Raw genomic sequence first — 16,203 nt, 5'->3', positions numbered from 1 at the left:
GAGTTTCCGAATTTTCCGAATTTTCGACAGAACCAGCGGCCAATTCTCATCATGGACAATCTAGGGAAGACCCTTAATAATCTGTCGTTGTACGAGGTCAAGGCCTACGTCCGCAAGGCCCAGAATGCCGTCTTGAACCTGAGTGAGATGGAAGCCAAAGTGCGCGAAGCCACCAACAACGAACCCTGGGGAGCCAGTTCAACTCTGATGGCTGAAATTTCTCAGGGAACCTACAACTATCGTGAAAGAGAAGAAATTTGTGCGATGATTTCGAGGCGGTTTACGGAGAAGTCGGCTCACGAATGGAGACAGATATACAAGGCGTTGCAGCTCATGGAATATCTAATCAAGCACGGATCTGAAAGGTTTGTGGATGACGCTCGTGCGAATGTCAATCTGATCACATTGCTGAGATCTTTCCACTACATTGACTCGCAGGGTAATGACCAGGGTGTTAATGTCCGCACCAGGGCCAAGCAACTGATAACTCTGTTGAACGACGAATCAGCAATAAGGCAGGAGCGCAAGAAAGCAAGGGAGAACCAGAAGAAGTATGGCGGACTTTCATCTTCCAGCACGTACACTAACGGGTATTCCGGCGGAAGCTCAAGCGGGGCCGGGGCCAGGTCCAGCAACAACAGATATGCTGCCTACGATGAAGACGAGGACGAAAACGGGTTCACAAACAGAGTTTTCGGTGATGGTGGTGTCTTTGGTGAGAGATACGAGGAGCAGAGACAGGCGCCTAGCAAGGAGTTTGAGGAATATGTCGTTGATGAAGAACCGGCCAGAAGGACTTCCAAGGCCACCACACAGACGTCCACCGTGAATGCTACTCCGGATCTTCTATCTGACGGATTCGGAACTTCTACTGCTCCTGCTGCGAATGATGACGATGATGATGATGATGAGTTTGACGACTTCCAGGCTGCGGCACCGGTGGTTTCCTCCGGAAACGTGCCTTCGCTCACATCGACTGCTCCTCAGGCTACTCCTGGAGCCAATCCTTTGACCCCAAACAACTTGGCAAACTTGTTTGCTGCATCTTCCCATCCGGCGCAGCCTCAGCCTTTACCAGGGTTCTCGCAGACGGCCCAACCTCAGCCAGGATACTCACAACCATCTTACCAATCATTTGCATCTCCGGCTACCCCAGCGACCCCAGCGACCAAGCCCAAAAAGAATGACGCTTTCAGCTCACTGTTAATGACTGCGAAGACCAAGACTACGTCTGCTGCCAAACCAACAACCAACGACGATCTTTTGGGCAGTTTCTCCAATAAACAGCCAGCCGCTACCACCACAACCAATGGAACCAATGGCACAAACGGGAACTCGGGGAACAACGATTTCGATCTTCTGAGCTTCTAGAAGAAATCCCCACTCTTGGATCAAAATGTCCTCCGAGGTACCAAAAGAGCGCTGTCAAGTGTGCATACTGGCTTACGGCAAGCTTGAAAAAACTTTTCAAGTCTAGCTTAATGTGGCCCAAAAGTCATAAAAGACTAGCGTCTGTTTCTGTTCCACATTTCTCTATATTTTCAAGATTTGTTTACCAAAATGAACATAGTAACCGTAGGATCTTTTTTTTTAAGCTCTGCATGCAGTTATAGTCAACTTTTGCAAGAAAATCTCCACGAATAGACATGAATAGAGACGAAAGTGACAAAACGAAAAAGCTACTTGATGACGAATATTCCTGCATCCTCAAGTATTTTCATCATCTCTGTGAAGAGAGCCAAAGCAACGGCAACAAGTAATCGTTGTGACCAATTGCCAATCTATAAAACGCGAAGAACTGGGAAAACGGGCAGGCAACATAAACTGGCGATTTCAACCAGTGGGTCATTAGAAAAATATAACATTTCAATGGAAACTTTGTAAAATGCATAGTCGTCACTAGCCATACTAGCGACCATTCCAGCAATAAACAGCTCCATCAATCATCACCTGGTTCCACCTTCATCTCATCCAATATCTCCTGAACCGGTAGGTGTTTCTGGTCCGCTATAAGAGAGACAAGACTCAGTGCCACATCCTTGAGCTCGTTGTACCTCTTGAGCTGTTTGATGTGCTTTTTCACTATGAGTTCGGCATCTTCTTGCGACGAGCTGTAGAGGTTAGTAGTGGTAAAGGCAAAGTGTCAAAAGTCTCCCAAGACTTCCATACTCACTCCAGTTCAGAGATAAGCGCGTTGCACTCCTGTTGAAGGACATCCAGTTTCTCTCTTTTCGAGGAAAACCCTTTCGGCCCCGTGGAGCCCGTGTCCGAGTCCTGAGGTGTTATGGGCCGTTTTGGTTGTGAAGGATCCAAGGAGGATGCCGGAAGCGCTAAACTTCCGCTTGAAACGCGAGTCATGAAATTCTCAAGCCGGGTCTTCGTATGCCGGAATAAATTTCACCTCAAAATTGAAAACCCGGTTGGTTCCAGAAGAGACTGGGCAAAGATCGTTGTGTAGCCTGCTGCGAGTAGTTGCCAATCGGAGATCGATAAAATTCTGGGTATGTGGCCTGAGGAATAAGCCAGCTGTTTGTACGTCAACTGAACTGGACTAAACTAAACAAAAGGACTCAGGCAATGGAAGAACAAAACAAAAAAACGCAAAACGACTCGTAATAACAGGTAAATTGACGTCGCTGAAGAAACCTGTGCTATGCAAAGCCGGTTAGATGTGTTAGTTGGTCCCAAGTGCTACGGGCGTGAAATGCACAAAGTACCAGCCTCCGAGCCGATGACGTCAGACGCCGAAGAGCTCTCATGTGGGTGTGCAGATATGCGATGATTGCGGGCTCTTTGAGCCATAAATTGGGTGACATATTTTATTTATTCATTCCATGTCTTGTTGCAGTTTTGCCAGCCGCTCCTGCAGAAGCGTAATCATCTCCTTTAGTTGCTGGTTGGAGTGTTTTTTGCGGAACTCGCTAGGAGTTCCTGGTGCGTTGCTATTGACAAATGCAGAATCGGAATCGCCGTTGCGTTTTTCTATCCAATCCCAGATCTCATACTCGCTCTTGTCGCGGAGGTAGTTATCTGAGCTGAAGGTTGTACGCGAAAAGTATTCTGGCCTGTTTGACGGTGGCCCGAACCCCGTTTTGGGTCCTGCGGGGCGATGGAGAAACACCAAGTAGACTGACACCACCAGCGTGATGCAGATCGCAATCTGGATTCCTGTAGTTGAAAACAGTATGTCCAACCAGCCGGTTTGAACGGGCTCTGAGGGCACCACTTCGACCTGTTTGGGCTCTGTTAAAGATTTCGAGCTTGACTTCGTCCTCCTTTTCTTCTGTGAAGAACCGGACCGTCCCATAGCGGAACCACTGGCGACTTTGCTCTTCAGCTCTTTCAGCAGAATTTCCATCGATTCCTTTTGTCCTGAGATCGTGCCCTTTTCTACTGCGCCTTTGATCAAGCTCCTCCCACTCCAAACACACATCGTCACCACATATACACGAGTGCGGTTCTGTGGGGCCCAAGAAAGATAAGTCTTCGTCCGCACCTTGAAAGAGTTTCCACTAGGCACGTCTGGAGTCTGTGTAGACTGTATTGAAATGACACACCCGTTCAGATCATACTTCTCGATGGACTCTTCGATTTTACAAACAGTTTGCTTGGGTCCAATCGGTCCTCCCAGTGGTTTTGTGTATGAGTAAGACCGCTTCTTGAGCGTTCCACTGAATGGTGGAATATCAGATATCGCAAAATTTTTCTGTGCAACCAAAATCTGCTTGGCAAAAGAAGTATCATCTCCAAGTAGAAGACTAGCAACCACTCCGAGAGGGGCACTGATTACATCATCGGCAACCTCGATCTCGCCAGCTTCCTTCTGATGACCGTTATCAGTAACAGCATGCGTTCTTGGTCCGACCATTGGTATTCCGTTGAAAGAATCACCTCCGGTGCTTCCATTGGCACCACTAATGTCTTTCTCTTCGGCATCGCTCCTGGTCATGTTTGATTGATCAGAAACACTCTGATCGTCATCGGAATTGTCGTCACTGTCTAGCAGTAAACCAGACCTGCTATGGTTGTTGTTACTCACACTCTCTTCATCTGAGCTAAAGTCATACTCGTCCTCATCATCTGAGAAATCGTTCAACGATATTCTCACATCGGTCCTTCTCTCTGATCCATGCAAGGCCTTATCCCATACGTTTGTCAGCATCTCGAAAGCAGAGTCTCTGTTCACAAACGAGGCAAAGCCGTATCGATCATGTAATGTTCGTATCTCAATTGCATTCGGAATGACTCCAGCTGTGTTTTTCCTCACAATCTGCACTATTTTTCCTGCTGGAATAGACATATTTGTCACGAAACCAACCAAATTCGACCTGAAATTGACATGACTCTCACTGATATATAGTCGTCCTTGAATCAACACTTTTTTCCGCATTGCACAAACATAGTCACCAACAAGCTTCTCGGAACTGGGTATGTTCTTAAACAATTGGTGGAACTCAGCCTGGTGTTTTTCATCAGGAATAGGGGTATCAGCACCAGCTAGTGAAGGCACAACCCCATTTGTCACAGAGGTCGATTCTTCCTCGCCATTGTCGGTATTGTCTGTAAGAGTAGGTGGGCCCTTCGAAGACCTAAACGAGTTCCGGGGTCTCTTCAGTTTGGCATTCTCATCTGTCTCCCCGTTCAAATTGCCAGCTCCGTTGGTATCTTTTGAATCTGACCCGCTTTTTGTCGCATCTAGGGCTGTTCTGGTAGATGCGGAAACAGGATTGCGCGAGTTCTTCCTCTTGTCTGTAGATGGATTCCTCTCCATACGTCCTCGAGGGGACAAATTCCTTTCTGATCCTTTGGAATCTAGTATCGTGAACGATAGATTCTTTCTCGGTGTGCTTGTACTGGTAAGATCTTCCAGAAGATGCTGTCTAGAGTTCGTTTCAGAGCCTTTATCAAAGAATGATAAATTCAAGTTACCCTTTCCCATGGTAGTCAAGGGGGCCTGCTTCAAAGGCACAAACGAGGGGCTTATGAGTTCACTCTGTTGAGATCTTTGTTGTTTTTCGATCTCGTTGATCAACAACTGCGATTGTTGCTGTGTGGCTCCACTGTTTCGAAGATCTTTCAGTATATCGTTCAGATTCTTCCTCTTTTCAGCACTATCCTTGTCGGCATCATGATCTATAGAATTCACATCTGAATGAGACCTCATCGAATGCAGCGCAGTGATGATCGTGTTCAGAAAACCTTCTGTCTTGTTGTTGTCTTCATCGGCACTCAAATCCTCCAGATCTTGCTCGTCCCCTTTTCGTAATGTCTCGGGAGACAGCGTTATGCTCTCAATCTTATCCACCTTATTACTAATGGCATGTCCCAACGTCGAAGTCTCATCGCCCGTGGTTACATCGGTCAGTATCTTTTTGGTGACATATGGGGGAGCCGAGGGAAACGAATCCTCCGTCAATTTGACCGGAGCCATGGAAATGTTGCTGCTATCTTCGTTTACAGACGCCATATCGGATTTCGCAGTCTTAGTCGGTCTCTGCCGCGACTTCGAGCGCGATTTCACTGATGATATTTCAGGCAGTCCTAGCTCATCTGCCTTGTTTGGTGTTAGTCCCTCGGATTTGTGATTGCTATTTGTGGGCAGAATTGAGGGCTTGCGTTTGGTTTTGATGCTTGGACTGCCATGCGAATGAAGAACCGAATCCGAGCTTCCCATGCTGAATAGCCGCTTGAGCTTGTTCTGGCCGTGTGATGTCTGGGTGCTGAGACTGGATTGCTCACCTTCCGTTCCTTGTTTTACGTGTAAAAATTTCATGGTAAGGTTGAACAACTTTGGTTCAGATGCGCATCTGGATTTCCTGCCAGATTATCCAAAGTGCAGTTGGCAAATTGAGCTTTCAGTTTGGTCTGAAAGAGAAGGTCTTGTTAGAATCCTCGGGATGCTGATAGGCCAGTTGAACGCTCAAGGACCAAAAAATTGATCGTCTTTCTTCGCGTAATGTAAAGCCTTAATCCAGTGAGGTAAAAAGAAGTTCCAGACTCTCAATTGGGAAATTTGACAGACACAAAGTATGGGCAATAAGTTGTGGGACCGGAAGGAGTGTTGTAGTAGATGCAACACGAATTTCAATCTTGATTAATCCACTCTAAAAGATTGATTGTGATATTTTAAGAGGAATGCGAAACTTCACGTAATTGGGCGAATTTGATGGAACTTAAACGTAATTATGGATTTAGAATAAAGAATTCGACTAAGAATTCATGTTCATTGACTCCGACTACCTTCTCTTTCTAAATGGGTGGAGATGCCGAGCTATGCTCGCATGGAAGGCTGCTACTACAAGCACTTATCTACACCGAACCACCAATCGTAGACTTTGAATTTTGAACTTCAAACTCCTTGTAGGCGAGACTTCACCTCGTGCCTAAAAAAACCATTCTTAGCAGATTCATGCCAACTTCACGCTCTGTCACTTCACCCTCTGGTCGATCTGTTCAGCGATCTGTTCAGCGATCCTCAGCCCATTCATTCTCCCTTCTGATTGCAGCCTCCTCCTCTGCAGTGAAATCATTGGAGATATTGAAAGTTTTCCTTATCTCCTCTGGACTCTTTCCCTTGATCATGTTGGCCACCTGCTGACATGCCCTGTCCAACAACGGCTTGATGTTGAAGTAGTTAGCTGCCAAAATGATTCCATATAACATCTCCTGGTCGACTGTCAGGAACTCTTTGTCCCAGTCGCTGACAGGGTGTTCTGCGATCAAATCTCCGTCGTCGTTCGTGGGGAAGTCAACGTTCTTGTAGTGCTCGCACCAGTCCAGAACGTGTTTCATCACGGATCCGCGCACAGAGCTGATTGGAATCTCATATGGTTCGGAGTTCTGATCATCGTCGTCCTCTTCTTCGTCGCTATCGTCGTCGTTGTTATTGTTACCCACATGTTTAAGCATATTCTTGATCATGAGGGACTTCTCCGCAACTTTGCGATCAACAACGAATCGTTCATCGTCGCTTGAAATAAGCACAACTTTCATATCAGACTGAGTCATTTTGGCGATGATACTCTTTGAATATTTTACTCAATGAGTGAAAGATACGGAGAAGAAGTTGGCTCATGCGGAAGAGCTCAACTCTGGCACGCCGCCCTTGGTAGTGCAAAGTGTAAAAAAACGCTACGCCATAAAAATTTCAAATTTCGATCTTGAGTGGCTGGACCTCTTGACAGGGCCTCACTACGAAACTTCGCGATAGCACTAAAAATAGCATAAATTCAACGATGGAGGGAATACAAACCATCCAATCGTTCATATCGATGCTGGACAAGTCTCTAGTGGAGCTCACACCAGAAGTACAGATGCTGGCCTCTAAGCCATTGGAAGAGCAGCTACAGAGTATGAAAGATCCTCTGGATAGGGCAGAATATCTGAATACGATATCGTACACTTTGACTTCGCTGATGTTTGCGTATATAAAGTCGAAAGGTGTTGACACCACAAACAGCCCCATCATGGACGAACTGGCCAGAGTGAAGTCACACGTCCAGAAGGTGAAGCAGTGCAGGGAGAAGCAGAAGGGCTTAGATACCCAGCAGCACAGTCAGACTGAGCAGACAAAGAAGATAATACAGTCGAACTTGAATGGGAGACATCAGGAGCCAGCTATCAGCAAATCCAATTTCAGAGGAAGACACAAAAGGTTTTCAGATGAGACTTCTTTGAAGAATGACACCAAGAAAGCGAAACAGTGACAGAAAATGACAAAACCCAAAATAACACTATGCGAGTCCAGCCCCACTAGTCTCATCTCACTGATCATGTATACTATACCAATTACCATCAATTAATGAATATTCTAAAAATCGTAGCCAAATGAGGAGTGAGCACCCTACAGGTTAGGGCACGACCTGCGGCTAATACTCCGTGTAGACTAGTCGGGTGGAGACATTGCTGATTCTTCTTTGCCAATACCAACCCCTTTTCCGTGAATCTAGTGTTGATCGTTCTTTTGATTTTGTTCTGGATCTTTTAGCGTGTATTTTTGGAAATAGGGTGTATATTTGGAATACATTTGGGTTACTTCTGGACTACTTGTGAGGTACTTACTTGGTTCTAGTGCGAGTTGTCCTTAGCTTGAGAGTTACTGTTGATCAGCCTTATTCTTGCGATACCGCACTGAATTTTTACCTGCAACTTTGACTCAGCATCAAGTGTGAACTGGTTCAACCGATTCCATCCCTCTTGAAGGAGTTGAATAATCAGGCGCGGCGAAGTGTTTGTTGTACCCTTGTTTGTGTGTCTTTACACAAAATTTCAGACCTTGAACCCAAACCAAGAGATTCAAATATTCCAGCATGTTCGAGTCCTGGACCCGGTTTTTCCGCAGAAACAGAAGACGACTCCTGATTTCGACGGGTTTGTTGGCCATTCTCTACGTTGGATCGAAGTACCTGACCTCCAAACTGGTGGCCCTCCAAAAGCGTCTCACTGAGGAGAATTTCGCAAAAGAACAGATAAAGAGAAGATTCCAGCAGACACAAAGAGATTGCTATCTGACTTTCTTGAGTCTGCTGCCAGTATTGGCTGAGCCGATTTTGCATGAGTTGCCGGTGGAGTCCATCACAAGACAGCTACAGTCCAAGAGGCTTAATAGAGCTGGTGGTGGAAGCGCTAATAACAACAACCAGACTAACTCATCGACCATATTAAGCGATGACTTCTCGTTAGCACCATCTGATCCGACCAGACAGCAAACCCTGGTGGCCCCGGAACAGAAGTCGAAGACTCAACTATGGTCCGAGCTGAAACTACAAACTATCACCAGATTCTTTACGCTAGCCTATTCCGAATCCCTGTTGATCGTTTTCTTGCATCTGCAGTTGAACATTTTGTCGAGAAGATCCTATCTGGAGACTGCTTTGAAACTGGCATCTCAAAACAACGGGATTCAGTTGATCGATAACGAAATAAGCGGTGGTGATGAAAGCATATCGGAGCAGGCATTTTTGTCTTTTAGTTGGTGGCTGCTAAACAAGGGTTGGTTGGAGATCAAGAAGCAAGTGGAAACATGCGTCGAAGACGTCTGGGGTGAGTTGAACCCCAGACAAGAGTTGACGATGGTTGAGTTTGCTAGTTTGATTCAAAGGACTCAGAGCCTGGTTGAGTCTGTTGTTTTGGCACCTGGCTCGTCCAAGCCACAACGTCTGGAGAGCTCAATTTCTGCGTCTTACGAGGTTGTTCACTCCAATGAATCCGAATCCACCATGCTGAAATCTCTCCTGCCACCAGAAGAATTGGAATTCTTCCTTCTGCAGCAGACCAATGATCTGGAGTTTTTGACCAGATTCAACAGCAACGTGGAAAATACGGAAAGTCTTAGCAATTTGTTGCAAGAGCTGGAGGGCTATCTCGCTCGTCCGGAATTGACTCTGGTGCTTAGTAGCTTGGCCACTACTGGAATTGCAAGGACAATGGATAAGATTGCAGTCTCCTTGATTCCAAAGGCAGACTTGTCCAATGAAAGTGCTGATGCAGATGCTTTGCTAGCAGCGGATGACATTCCCAAGGCTAAGCTGGCGGCATACCTTGCACAGATCACGAAACAGTCTATCAGTTTGACCAACAATTCTGTTGAGAATGAAATTTTACTAACGATGAACAACCTACAAGAGTTGAATGATATCAGTGCCAGTGTTTACTCAAACTTTGATGAATAATAGTTTTTTGCCCTTTGGATTCTCTATATTTCCATGTGTTTATAGTTAGAATCATGTTTTTCTTTCAAGACTCCGTAGAGGAGACGCTGCCGAGGTTCGTTTGTCCTCACCTTCAATCTCACGCTCATGTCCATTTTACAGCTCTTGATATCATGTTTACTTCACGTTTCTCGCGACTCATCCCTGTGACACGTCTTCCTGTTCCATCCTCTGCTGATCGATAGCCAAATCAATACACCACTTGGCCAGCTTGAACACGTTGGGTGTGAGAATCAGGTCATTCAGACTAGCATTGAACTTCACCGTGAGATCAAAGAACAGACGCAGTGCCAGATTATGAAGGTCCGAGATCACGTTCTCCGAAGCTTCTTCCGATGTGAATGGAACAGGGCAAAACTCCAGAAACTCAGAACTGGCATTAACACCCATTTCCAAAAGTTCTAGCACCTCTGGTAACGTTGGACCAACCACGTTCTTCTTATCCTCTGTTATGGCATGAGTCGTCACATACGCTATGGTGATCATTGCATTGCCTGTGATTGAAGGGTTCTTGACCCTGCTGGACGCTTCACGAGCAATAGTGGTGATAAACGGTATGCCCAATCCTGATGCCAGGAACTCATTGTAGTAAGTCTTGAGGGTGGTCAAGTATGGACGGAGTTGTTCCTCCAGATCCTTGAGCAGTGGCACAGGTGGAACCGCATCTTCTTGGGCTGCAGACCTTAGACGGGCCTGAACGTCTTTAGGCTGAGAGCTGGGGAACAATCCACTGGTATCGAAGATTGAGGTATCATCAGGGTCATTTGTGGTTGCAGCCATGTGTCTTGAGTTACCAAATAGGTTGCTTTCATGCTTTGGAGCAGCTGGAGCGAGTTTCTGGGTCTTCTTTTGCTCCTGTAGATTCTTCTTCATTCTGTTGCTGTTGGCCTTGATCACCACGGTGCACTCTTCCAGGATCGAGCTCCACACAAACGAGTGTTTAAACCGACCGTTGTAAAAGATAGATCTGTGTGACGAATCCTTGGAAGTCGCCAAAAATGCCAGTTCTTGAAAAGCCGTCACTCTTGCCAGCGGGTTTTTTACATCTCTCAATCCAGACAGAAGCGTATTGGCTGGGTCATCTGATTGTGACGAAAGCGGCTGGCCCTTGTGGAGACATCCTATAGAAGCATAGGCATCAAATATGTGGTTGATGATCTCCCAGGAAGAAGACAGAAAGACACTAGCAAGAAATATCTTGAATATAAGCGAAAACGAAACGTCAAATGCTACCTTGTGGGTATTTAGTCCAAACACCCAACAGAAAGGCTTCAGCCAAACCCCATAGATATGAGTCCTCAGAACGAGATACACAATTGGCAGGGCTAGCGACAATACTCCGCTGAAATATGCCCCAAAAACCAAAGAAGGCTTTATTCCCGCCAGAATTTTGGGTTCGGGCTCCTCTCTGTAGACACCATGTTGGAATTGCAATCTGTTCTTCTCCAGCACCAACTGTTGAACTGCATAGGAGACCGCAAACAGAGTGGAGTAGAACCAGAAGTAGACGAACTGATCGTTTATGGAGGGTTTCACTGTCTTTGTGGGAGAAGCAACATAGTAGCACAGAGATGAAAACTGAACATAAACCGAGGAGAAAAACAGTCCTCCAGAAAACAAATATGCCATTAAGCATGTCAGCATGTTGCTGGTGACCAATTCACCACATAACTGTGATATGAGAGTTTTGTAGCCAGGAGAGCCAATTTGTAACGTTATATCTCGCGAGTATTTCACCACCGCAAATCCGACCCATATAAAGAAGAATTTTGGCAGGATAGACCAGATGCTGGCACGAGCTCCCAGAACAGTTGAAAAAGTCACGGCTCCAGTCAGCACCAACGACAGTCTCCAGAAGTAGGTCAGTCTTTTATGGTGAGTCTTCGTGACAATTGAGGAGTAATACACGGGTTTTCCCGAGCTCTTCGAGGCCGAGGCACTCGTTGGTCCTGCAGCCATATCTGAGTATCAAGTCTGATCTGGCTGAATCTTCAACTTCTAGCGGAGGTCGATTGAAGATTTTTGAGGCACCGAAAAACACAAGGCCAGGAACAAGAATATTCTGGGTGTTTTTGCAAACAAATTTGGCTTCAAACTGACAAATGCAGAGCAAGATACGACTAATCACTCGATGGTATCTTTTGGTGATATCTCTAACTGTGCTCACAAGGACTGACAAGCCCAAACACAAATATTGCCGGGTAATCCCTTAGTGTGTGCAACCCTGTGGTACCGGGAACATGTAAACAGATGCGTTCACAGAGGCGAATTTTGAACGCGTTACCACACTTAGACAATAACGCAACCAGGAAAAAATATAAAGCTCGGATGAACGCGAAAAAAGAATTGGACAGTGTTCAGGTGCCCATACCGTACGCCCCAGAAGAAAGGGAACGGATTTCGGCAGAGCTGGACAAACAACTAGGGCCAGAGTACGTGGCTACGAGGCCAGGACAAGGTGGAGCCAAAGTTTCATACATAGAAGGCTGGAAAGCCATCAACCTGGCAAATAGGGTATTTGGATTTGACAACTGGAACTCTGAGGTCAGACAGACAACCGTGGATTACGTTGAAGAGACGGGTGGGAGATTCTCTGTGGGACTATCGACTGTGGTTAGAGTGACTTTGAAGAATGGCTCTTTCCACGAGGACATAGGTTATGGTCATATAGAAAATGCAAGAACCAGAGCAATGGCCTTTGAGAAGTGCAAAAAAGAGGCCATGACGGATGGCTTGAAACGGGCGTTGAGATGTTTCGGTAATGCCATGGGCAATTGTTTGTACGATAAGGCGTATCTAGCCCGGATCTCCAAGGTGAAGACCAATCCTCAGATTTTTGATGAGAACAACTTGGTGAGGCCCGCTGGGCGTCCAGACGGTCGTCTAGATGGTCGTCCAATGGTGAAGCCGCAAAATATAGCTCCAGCTCCGCATGCAATATCTGCTCCTGCTGTTGCCAGAATTCAGGCGTTGGCTCCAGCAAATGTCAATGACAACAATGTTGCTATAAACAGTTCCAAGCGTGAGACTGAGTCCAAAACTGCACTAGAAGCTGTCATCACGGAGGAGGATTTCGACGATTCGTTTGGCGAAATCCCTGAGTCGGAGGACTTCATGAATGGTATCGACGATTACGAGATGACATTGTTGCTGAACAAGGCTGCGGATGACAAAAAGAACATAGAGGTGAAAACAGAGCCTCAGCCCAAAGTAAGTGATACCTCGGCTAGAGTCAACAGTCCTACACCAAATGAAATATCCCAAAGACAAATGGAAACGCCCACGTCCAAGGGAATACCAGCTACTGTGGGTTTTTTCTCAGCGAGGGCCGCGGAAGAGGTACAGAATAACGTGGTATTGGGTGATGACAAACGTTTTAACCCAAGTTTCATTTCGCCCTCCATAAGAAGAACCGTCGATCCCACCAAGTCCATGCCTGTCAAACGGTCGGTTCTGCAGCCTTCGGAACCAAACACGTCGCACAGCAGTCCTAGTTCTTCGTTGAAAAGAACGGTAGGTATGCCACCTGCCTCCTTGAGCAAGAGAGTTCACAAAGACTGAAAAACCAAAGAGCGCTAATAAGGTACTCCCGGCACAGACAAAACCATTACCAGAGCTACGAATTGCTCTTGCCATATTCAAGATATCAGATTTTTGAAACTCAATTAACTCTTCCAATTTATTCAAATGATATTCACTGCAAAACTTGTCGCTGATGCTTATGTCTTGATGATCTCAGAGATAACCTTGACTGCCTTCACGAGTTTTTCGTCGGAGAAACGCTTTCCGGTGAGTTGGAGGTTCAGGGGAGCGCCATCGAAAATAGCTGGATCTTCAAACAACTTGTGCTCATACTCCTCGTATTCGTTTCTGGGCTTGAAATTTTCAGGCTTGTCCAGGGTAGAGTCGGAGTACAGACCGGTTGGGAAAACCACATTGGGCATATCCAGCAAGTTGTAGATACAGGTGTATCCCCAGTAATGAAGAGTATCTGGAACAGGTGCACATCCCACATAGGTTGGAGATAAAATGAAGTCAATTGACTCATTGTTCATCATATCCAGGTATTCCTGGCGAACCTCTCCCTTGGTTACAGAGGTTCTGTAGAGGTCACGGACGGGCATACCTTCATCACCATCACCGAAGCTCAAAGTCCAAGTGGTCAATGGGTTGATAGGTTCGCCCGAAATCGCAAGAGCATCTTTCTGACATTCGTTTCCATCACCACTGTAAACTTTCATGATAGCTCTCATGGCCTCCTCGTGTCTGGGTGGTTTGAAGGAAACAATCTCCACTCCTTGTTCCTTCAACTTTCCCACAACGGTCTCGAGAGCTCTCTTGATGTTAGCATGAGGACGAACTATGCCGTCGTCAAAAACAACACCAATCTTCAGCGAGGTTGGTTTGGGGTCTTCAACTGGTCTCCATGGGACTACCGTCAAGAAGGGATCATATTTCCATGGATTAGCAAAATTGAGAATGGCAGTCATGAACAGATCCAAATCTTCAACGAACCTGGTCATAGGCCCAATGACCCCGATGAACCCTTCGATTCCAGCAACTGACACCGTGAATCCCTTGATGGAAATTCTTTGGGCCGTAGCCTTCAGTCCATAGATTCCGCAAAAGGCACTAGGAGCTCGAATGGATCCACCACCGTCACTGCCCATACCCAAAGCCGAACCACCCATGGCTACCATTGCACCTTCTCCACTAGAAGAACCGCCTGGACTGAGAAAAGTGTTATTAGGGTTTCTGCAACGTCCAACAATATTGTTGTAGGAATCCAAATGCATCAGACTTTGAGGCTCGGTGGTGCGACAAAAAATGACAGCTCCACAGTCGATCAACTGTTTGGTAGTATCCGCGAATTCTGGAGACACTCTGTCCAACCAGCCCACATAACCAGCATGTGTGACATGGTCTTTGAAGTTGAAATGCTCCTTGACAGACATTGGGAGTCCGTGCAATGGTCCGACAGGCTTTCCGGTTTCCTTGAGGATAGCATCCAATTTGGTCGCCTCAGCAAGAGCATCTTCATAGAAAAATTCCATAAAACAGTTAGTCAACTGGTGTGCAATTAAAGCACGCTTAACAAATGCATTCAGAGTATCAACAGCAGAAAGCTCACCAGAAGCAAGCTTTTTGGTCAAGGCTGTTGCCGAAGTGTCAGTAATAGCTATCTCTTCTTTGCTAAGATACTTGTAAGGAAATTCTGTTGCCTTCACAGGTGTAGCATCGAGGTCAGCAGGAAGTTCACTTTCCGGGATTAGCCACTCCTTTACAAGAGAGTCCGCAAGCTTTTTTCTGTATGCGGCAATCTTAGGTTTCCAAAGCTCATACTTGGCTGGGTCACTAGTGGTGTCAACGGTGCTTGCATGGAGTTTGAGTGACATTTTAGTTTGATTTTGATAAAGATATGAAAGTCATGATAGTCATGATAGTCTCCATCTAATTGCTATAACTGCTACATTTTATATATCCACCAGACACATCTTCCTTATCAACTGTCTTTCGAATTCGAGGTGTACTTCCGTTTCGGGCTTGCCGAGATCTGTGCGGAGACCTCGACATGCATGTTGATAATGATCTCCCGGATCGGGAGGGATGAGCCGCACCTTATCGGGCAAAGTTTTTGAGCCTAGTTTCGCGAGCTTCGGCAAACAGGTTGTAATAGGTATAGCTTTGTTGCAAAAATAAATTAATGCGCTGCAGTATGAGATAAGTCTTGATGCGGAAATTCAATTGGCTAGAGAAGCTGTGGAGATTGGAAGGGGCTAAACATTGGACAGATGGCACGCATCTCTTTGCCGAGGCCAATTTCCTATTTCGACACATTGGTTTTGTTGGAACCAATTTATTGTGAACACATTGAAGAACCGGCTCAGGGGTCAAAAACTACCAGATCGGGTCTGTTATTTCTCATAGCTACTTGCTACTTCATTTCCGAGTCTATCGCTCATTCAGGTAGCCCAGGCGGAAATCACAAGCGTCCGAAAGGTTCCATAAAAGATCAATAATGTGTTCCGAGAGGACACTCAGGATAATAACTCAAATAACAATCCAGAATTGCATGGTTTCTACATTAATGTTTTTTGAAAAAAGTCTTCGTATCTGGATTTTCTCAAAAATTTACAAAATTACACCCAAATTGACTAGCAAAGACTGCAACCTAAAAGAATGGACGCTGGCAACATCACATGAATAAACAACCACTCAATTGATATATATCTTCATTCTTTGAAAGGACTGAAATGTTAAGCAAGATGCCCCTTTTTCAATTTAGTGCTCTTCAACATCGCCGGTTACCAGCCGTGCTATGCCCGCGCATTAATATTTAATCTGTTGGAGGTATCTGAGAAATCCGCATAATCCAAGAAGGAAATATCCGATGTAGTGTAACGGCTAGCACGGTCCGCTTTCACCGGGCAAACCCGGGTTCGACTCCCGGCATCGGAACTAACTTCTTTTTTTGCATCAGCTAAGGTCGAGA

The 16,203-nt window shown here is 45.9% G+C and overlaps 9 protein-coding genes across 9 annotated transcripts; 4 read left to right on the top strand and 5 right to left on the bottom strand.

Annotated features, from left to right (window-relative positions):
* Positions 1–51: 51 nt before the first annotated feature.
* Positions 52–1,371, top strand: KUCA_T00005309001 (uncharacterized protein; the record flags this gene model as incomplete). The annotated part of the gene is made up of 1 exon (XM_022600492.1): positions 52–1,371. The coding sequence occupies one exon, from the start codon at positions 52–54 to the stop codon at positions 1,369–1,371; it is 1,320 nt and encodes a 439-aa protein (XP_022461308.1).
* Positions 1,372–1,939: 568 nt separating this feature from the next.
* On the bottom strand, positions 1,940–2,358 carry KUCA_T00005308001 (uncharacterized protein; the record flags this gene model as incomplete). The annotated part of the gene is made up of 2 exons (XM_022600491.1): positions 1,940–2,111; positions 2,174–2,358. 2 exons carry the CDS (start codon positions 2,356–2,358, stop codon positions 1,940–1,942), a joined length of 357 nt encoding a protein of 118 aa, XP_022461307.1.
* Positions 2,359–2,827: 469 nt separating this feature from the next.
* On the bottom strand, positions 2,828–5,773 carry KUCA_T00005307001 (uncharacterized protein; the record flags this gene model as incomplete). Its single annotated transcript, XM_022600490.1, has 1 exon — positions 2,828–5,773. One exon carries the CDS (start codon positions 5,771–5,773, stop codon positions 2,828–2,830), a length of 2,946 nt encoding a protein of 981 aa, XP_022461306.1.
* A 692-nt stretch (positions 5,774–6,465) lies between these two features.
* KUCA_T00005306001 (uncharacterized protein) lies at positions 6,466–7,008 on the bottom strand (the record flags this gene model as incomplete). Its single annotated transcript, XM_022600489.1, has 1 exon — positions 6,466–7,008. The coding sequence occupies one exon, from the start codon at positions 7,006–7,008 to the stop codon at positions 6,466–6,468; it is 543 nt and encodes a 180-aa protein (XP_022461305.1).
* Positions 7,009–7,235: 227 nt separating this feature from the next.
* On the top strand, positions 7,236–7,706 carry KUCA_T00005305001 (uncharacterized protein; the record flags this gene model as incomplete). Its single annotated transcript, XM_022600488.1, has 1 exon — positions 7,236–7,706. The coding sequence occupies one exon, from the start codon at positions 7,236–7,238 to the stop codon at positions 7,704–7,706; it is 471 nt and encodes a 156-aa protein (XP_022461304.1).
* A 603-nt stretch (positions 7,707–8,309) lies between these two features.
* Positions 8,310–9,671, top strand: KUCA_T00005304001 (uncharacterized protein; the record flags this gene model as incomplete). Its single annotated transcript, XM_022600487.1, has 1 exon — positions 8,310–9,671. One exon carries the CDS (start codon positions 8,310–8,312, stop codon positions 9,669–9,671), a length of 1,362 nt encoding a protein of 453 aa, XP_022461303.1.
* Positions 9,672–9,848: 177 nt separating this feature from the next.
* On the bottom strand, positions 9,849–11,669 carry KUCA_T00005303001 (uncharacterized protein; the record flags this gene model as incomplete). Its single annotated transcript, XM_022600485.1, has 1 exon — positions 9,849–11,669. The coding sequence occupies one exon, from the start codon at positions 11,667–11,669 to the stop codon at positions 9,849–9,851; it is 1,821 nt and encodes a 606-aa protein (XP_022461302.1).
* A 291-nt stretch (positions 11,670–11,960) lies between these two features.
* KUCA_T00005302001 (uncharacterized protein) lies at positions 11,961–13,271 on the top strand (the record flags this gene model as incomplete). Its single annotated transcript, XM_022600484.1, has 1 exon — positions 11,961–13,271. The coding sequence occupies one exon, from the start codon at positions 11,961–11,963 to the stop codon at positions 13,269–13,271; it is 1,311 nt and encodes a 436-aa protein (XP_022461301.1).
* A 158-nt stretch (positions 13,272–13,429) lies between these two features.
* Positions 13,430–14,764, bottom strand: KUCA_T00005301001 (uncharacterized protein; the record flags this gene model as incomplete). Its single annotated transcript, XM_022600483.1, has 1 exon — positions 13,430–14,764. One exon carries the CDS (start codon positions 14,762–14,764, stop codon positions 13,430–13,432), a length of 1,335 nt encoding a protein of 444 aa, XP_022461300.1.
* Positions 14,765–16,203: the final 1,439 nt, after the last annotated feature.

This window comes from Kuraishia capsulata, genomic scaffold (genome assembly GCF_000576695.1).
Source record: "Kuraishia capsulata CBS 1993 genomic scaffold, Kuraishia_capsulata_scaffold_6, whole genome shotgun sequence".
Taxonomy (NCBI): Eukaryota; Fungi; Ascomycota; class Pichiomycetes; order Pichiales; family Pichiaceae; genus Kuraishia; species Kuraishia capsulata.
This window is presented reverse-complemented; position numbering and strand designations above follow the sequence as displayed.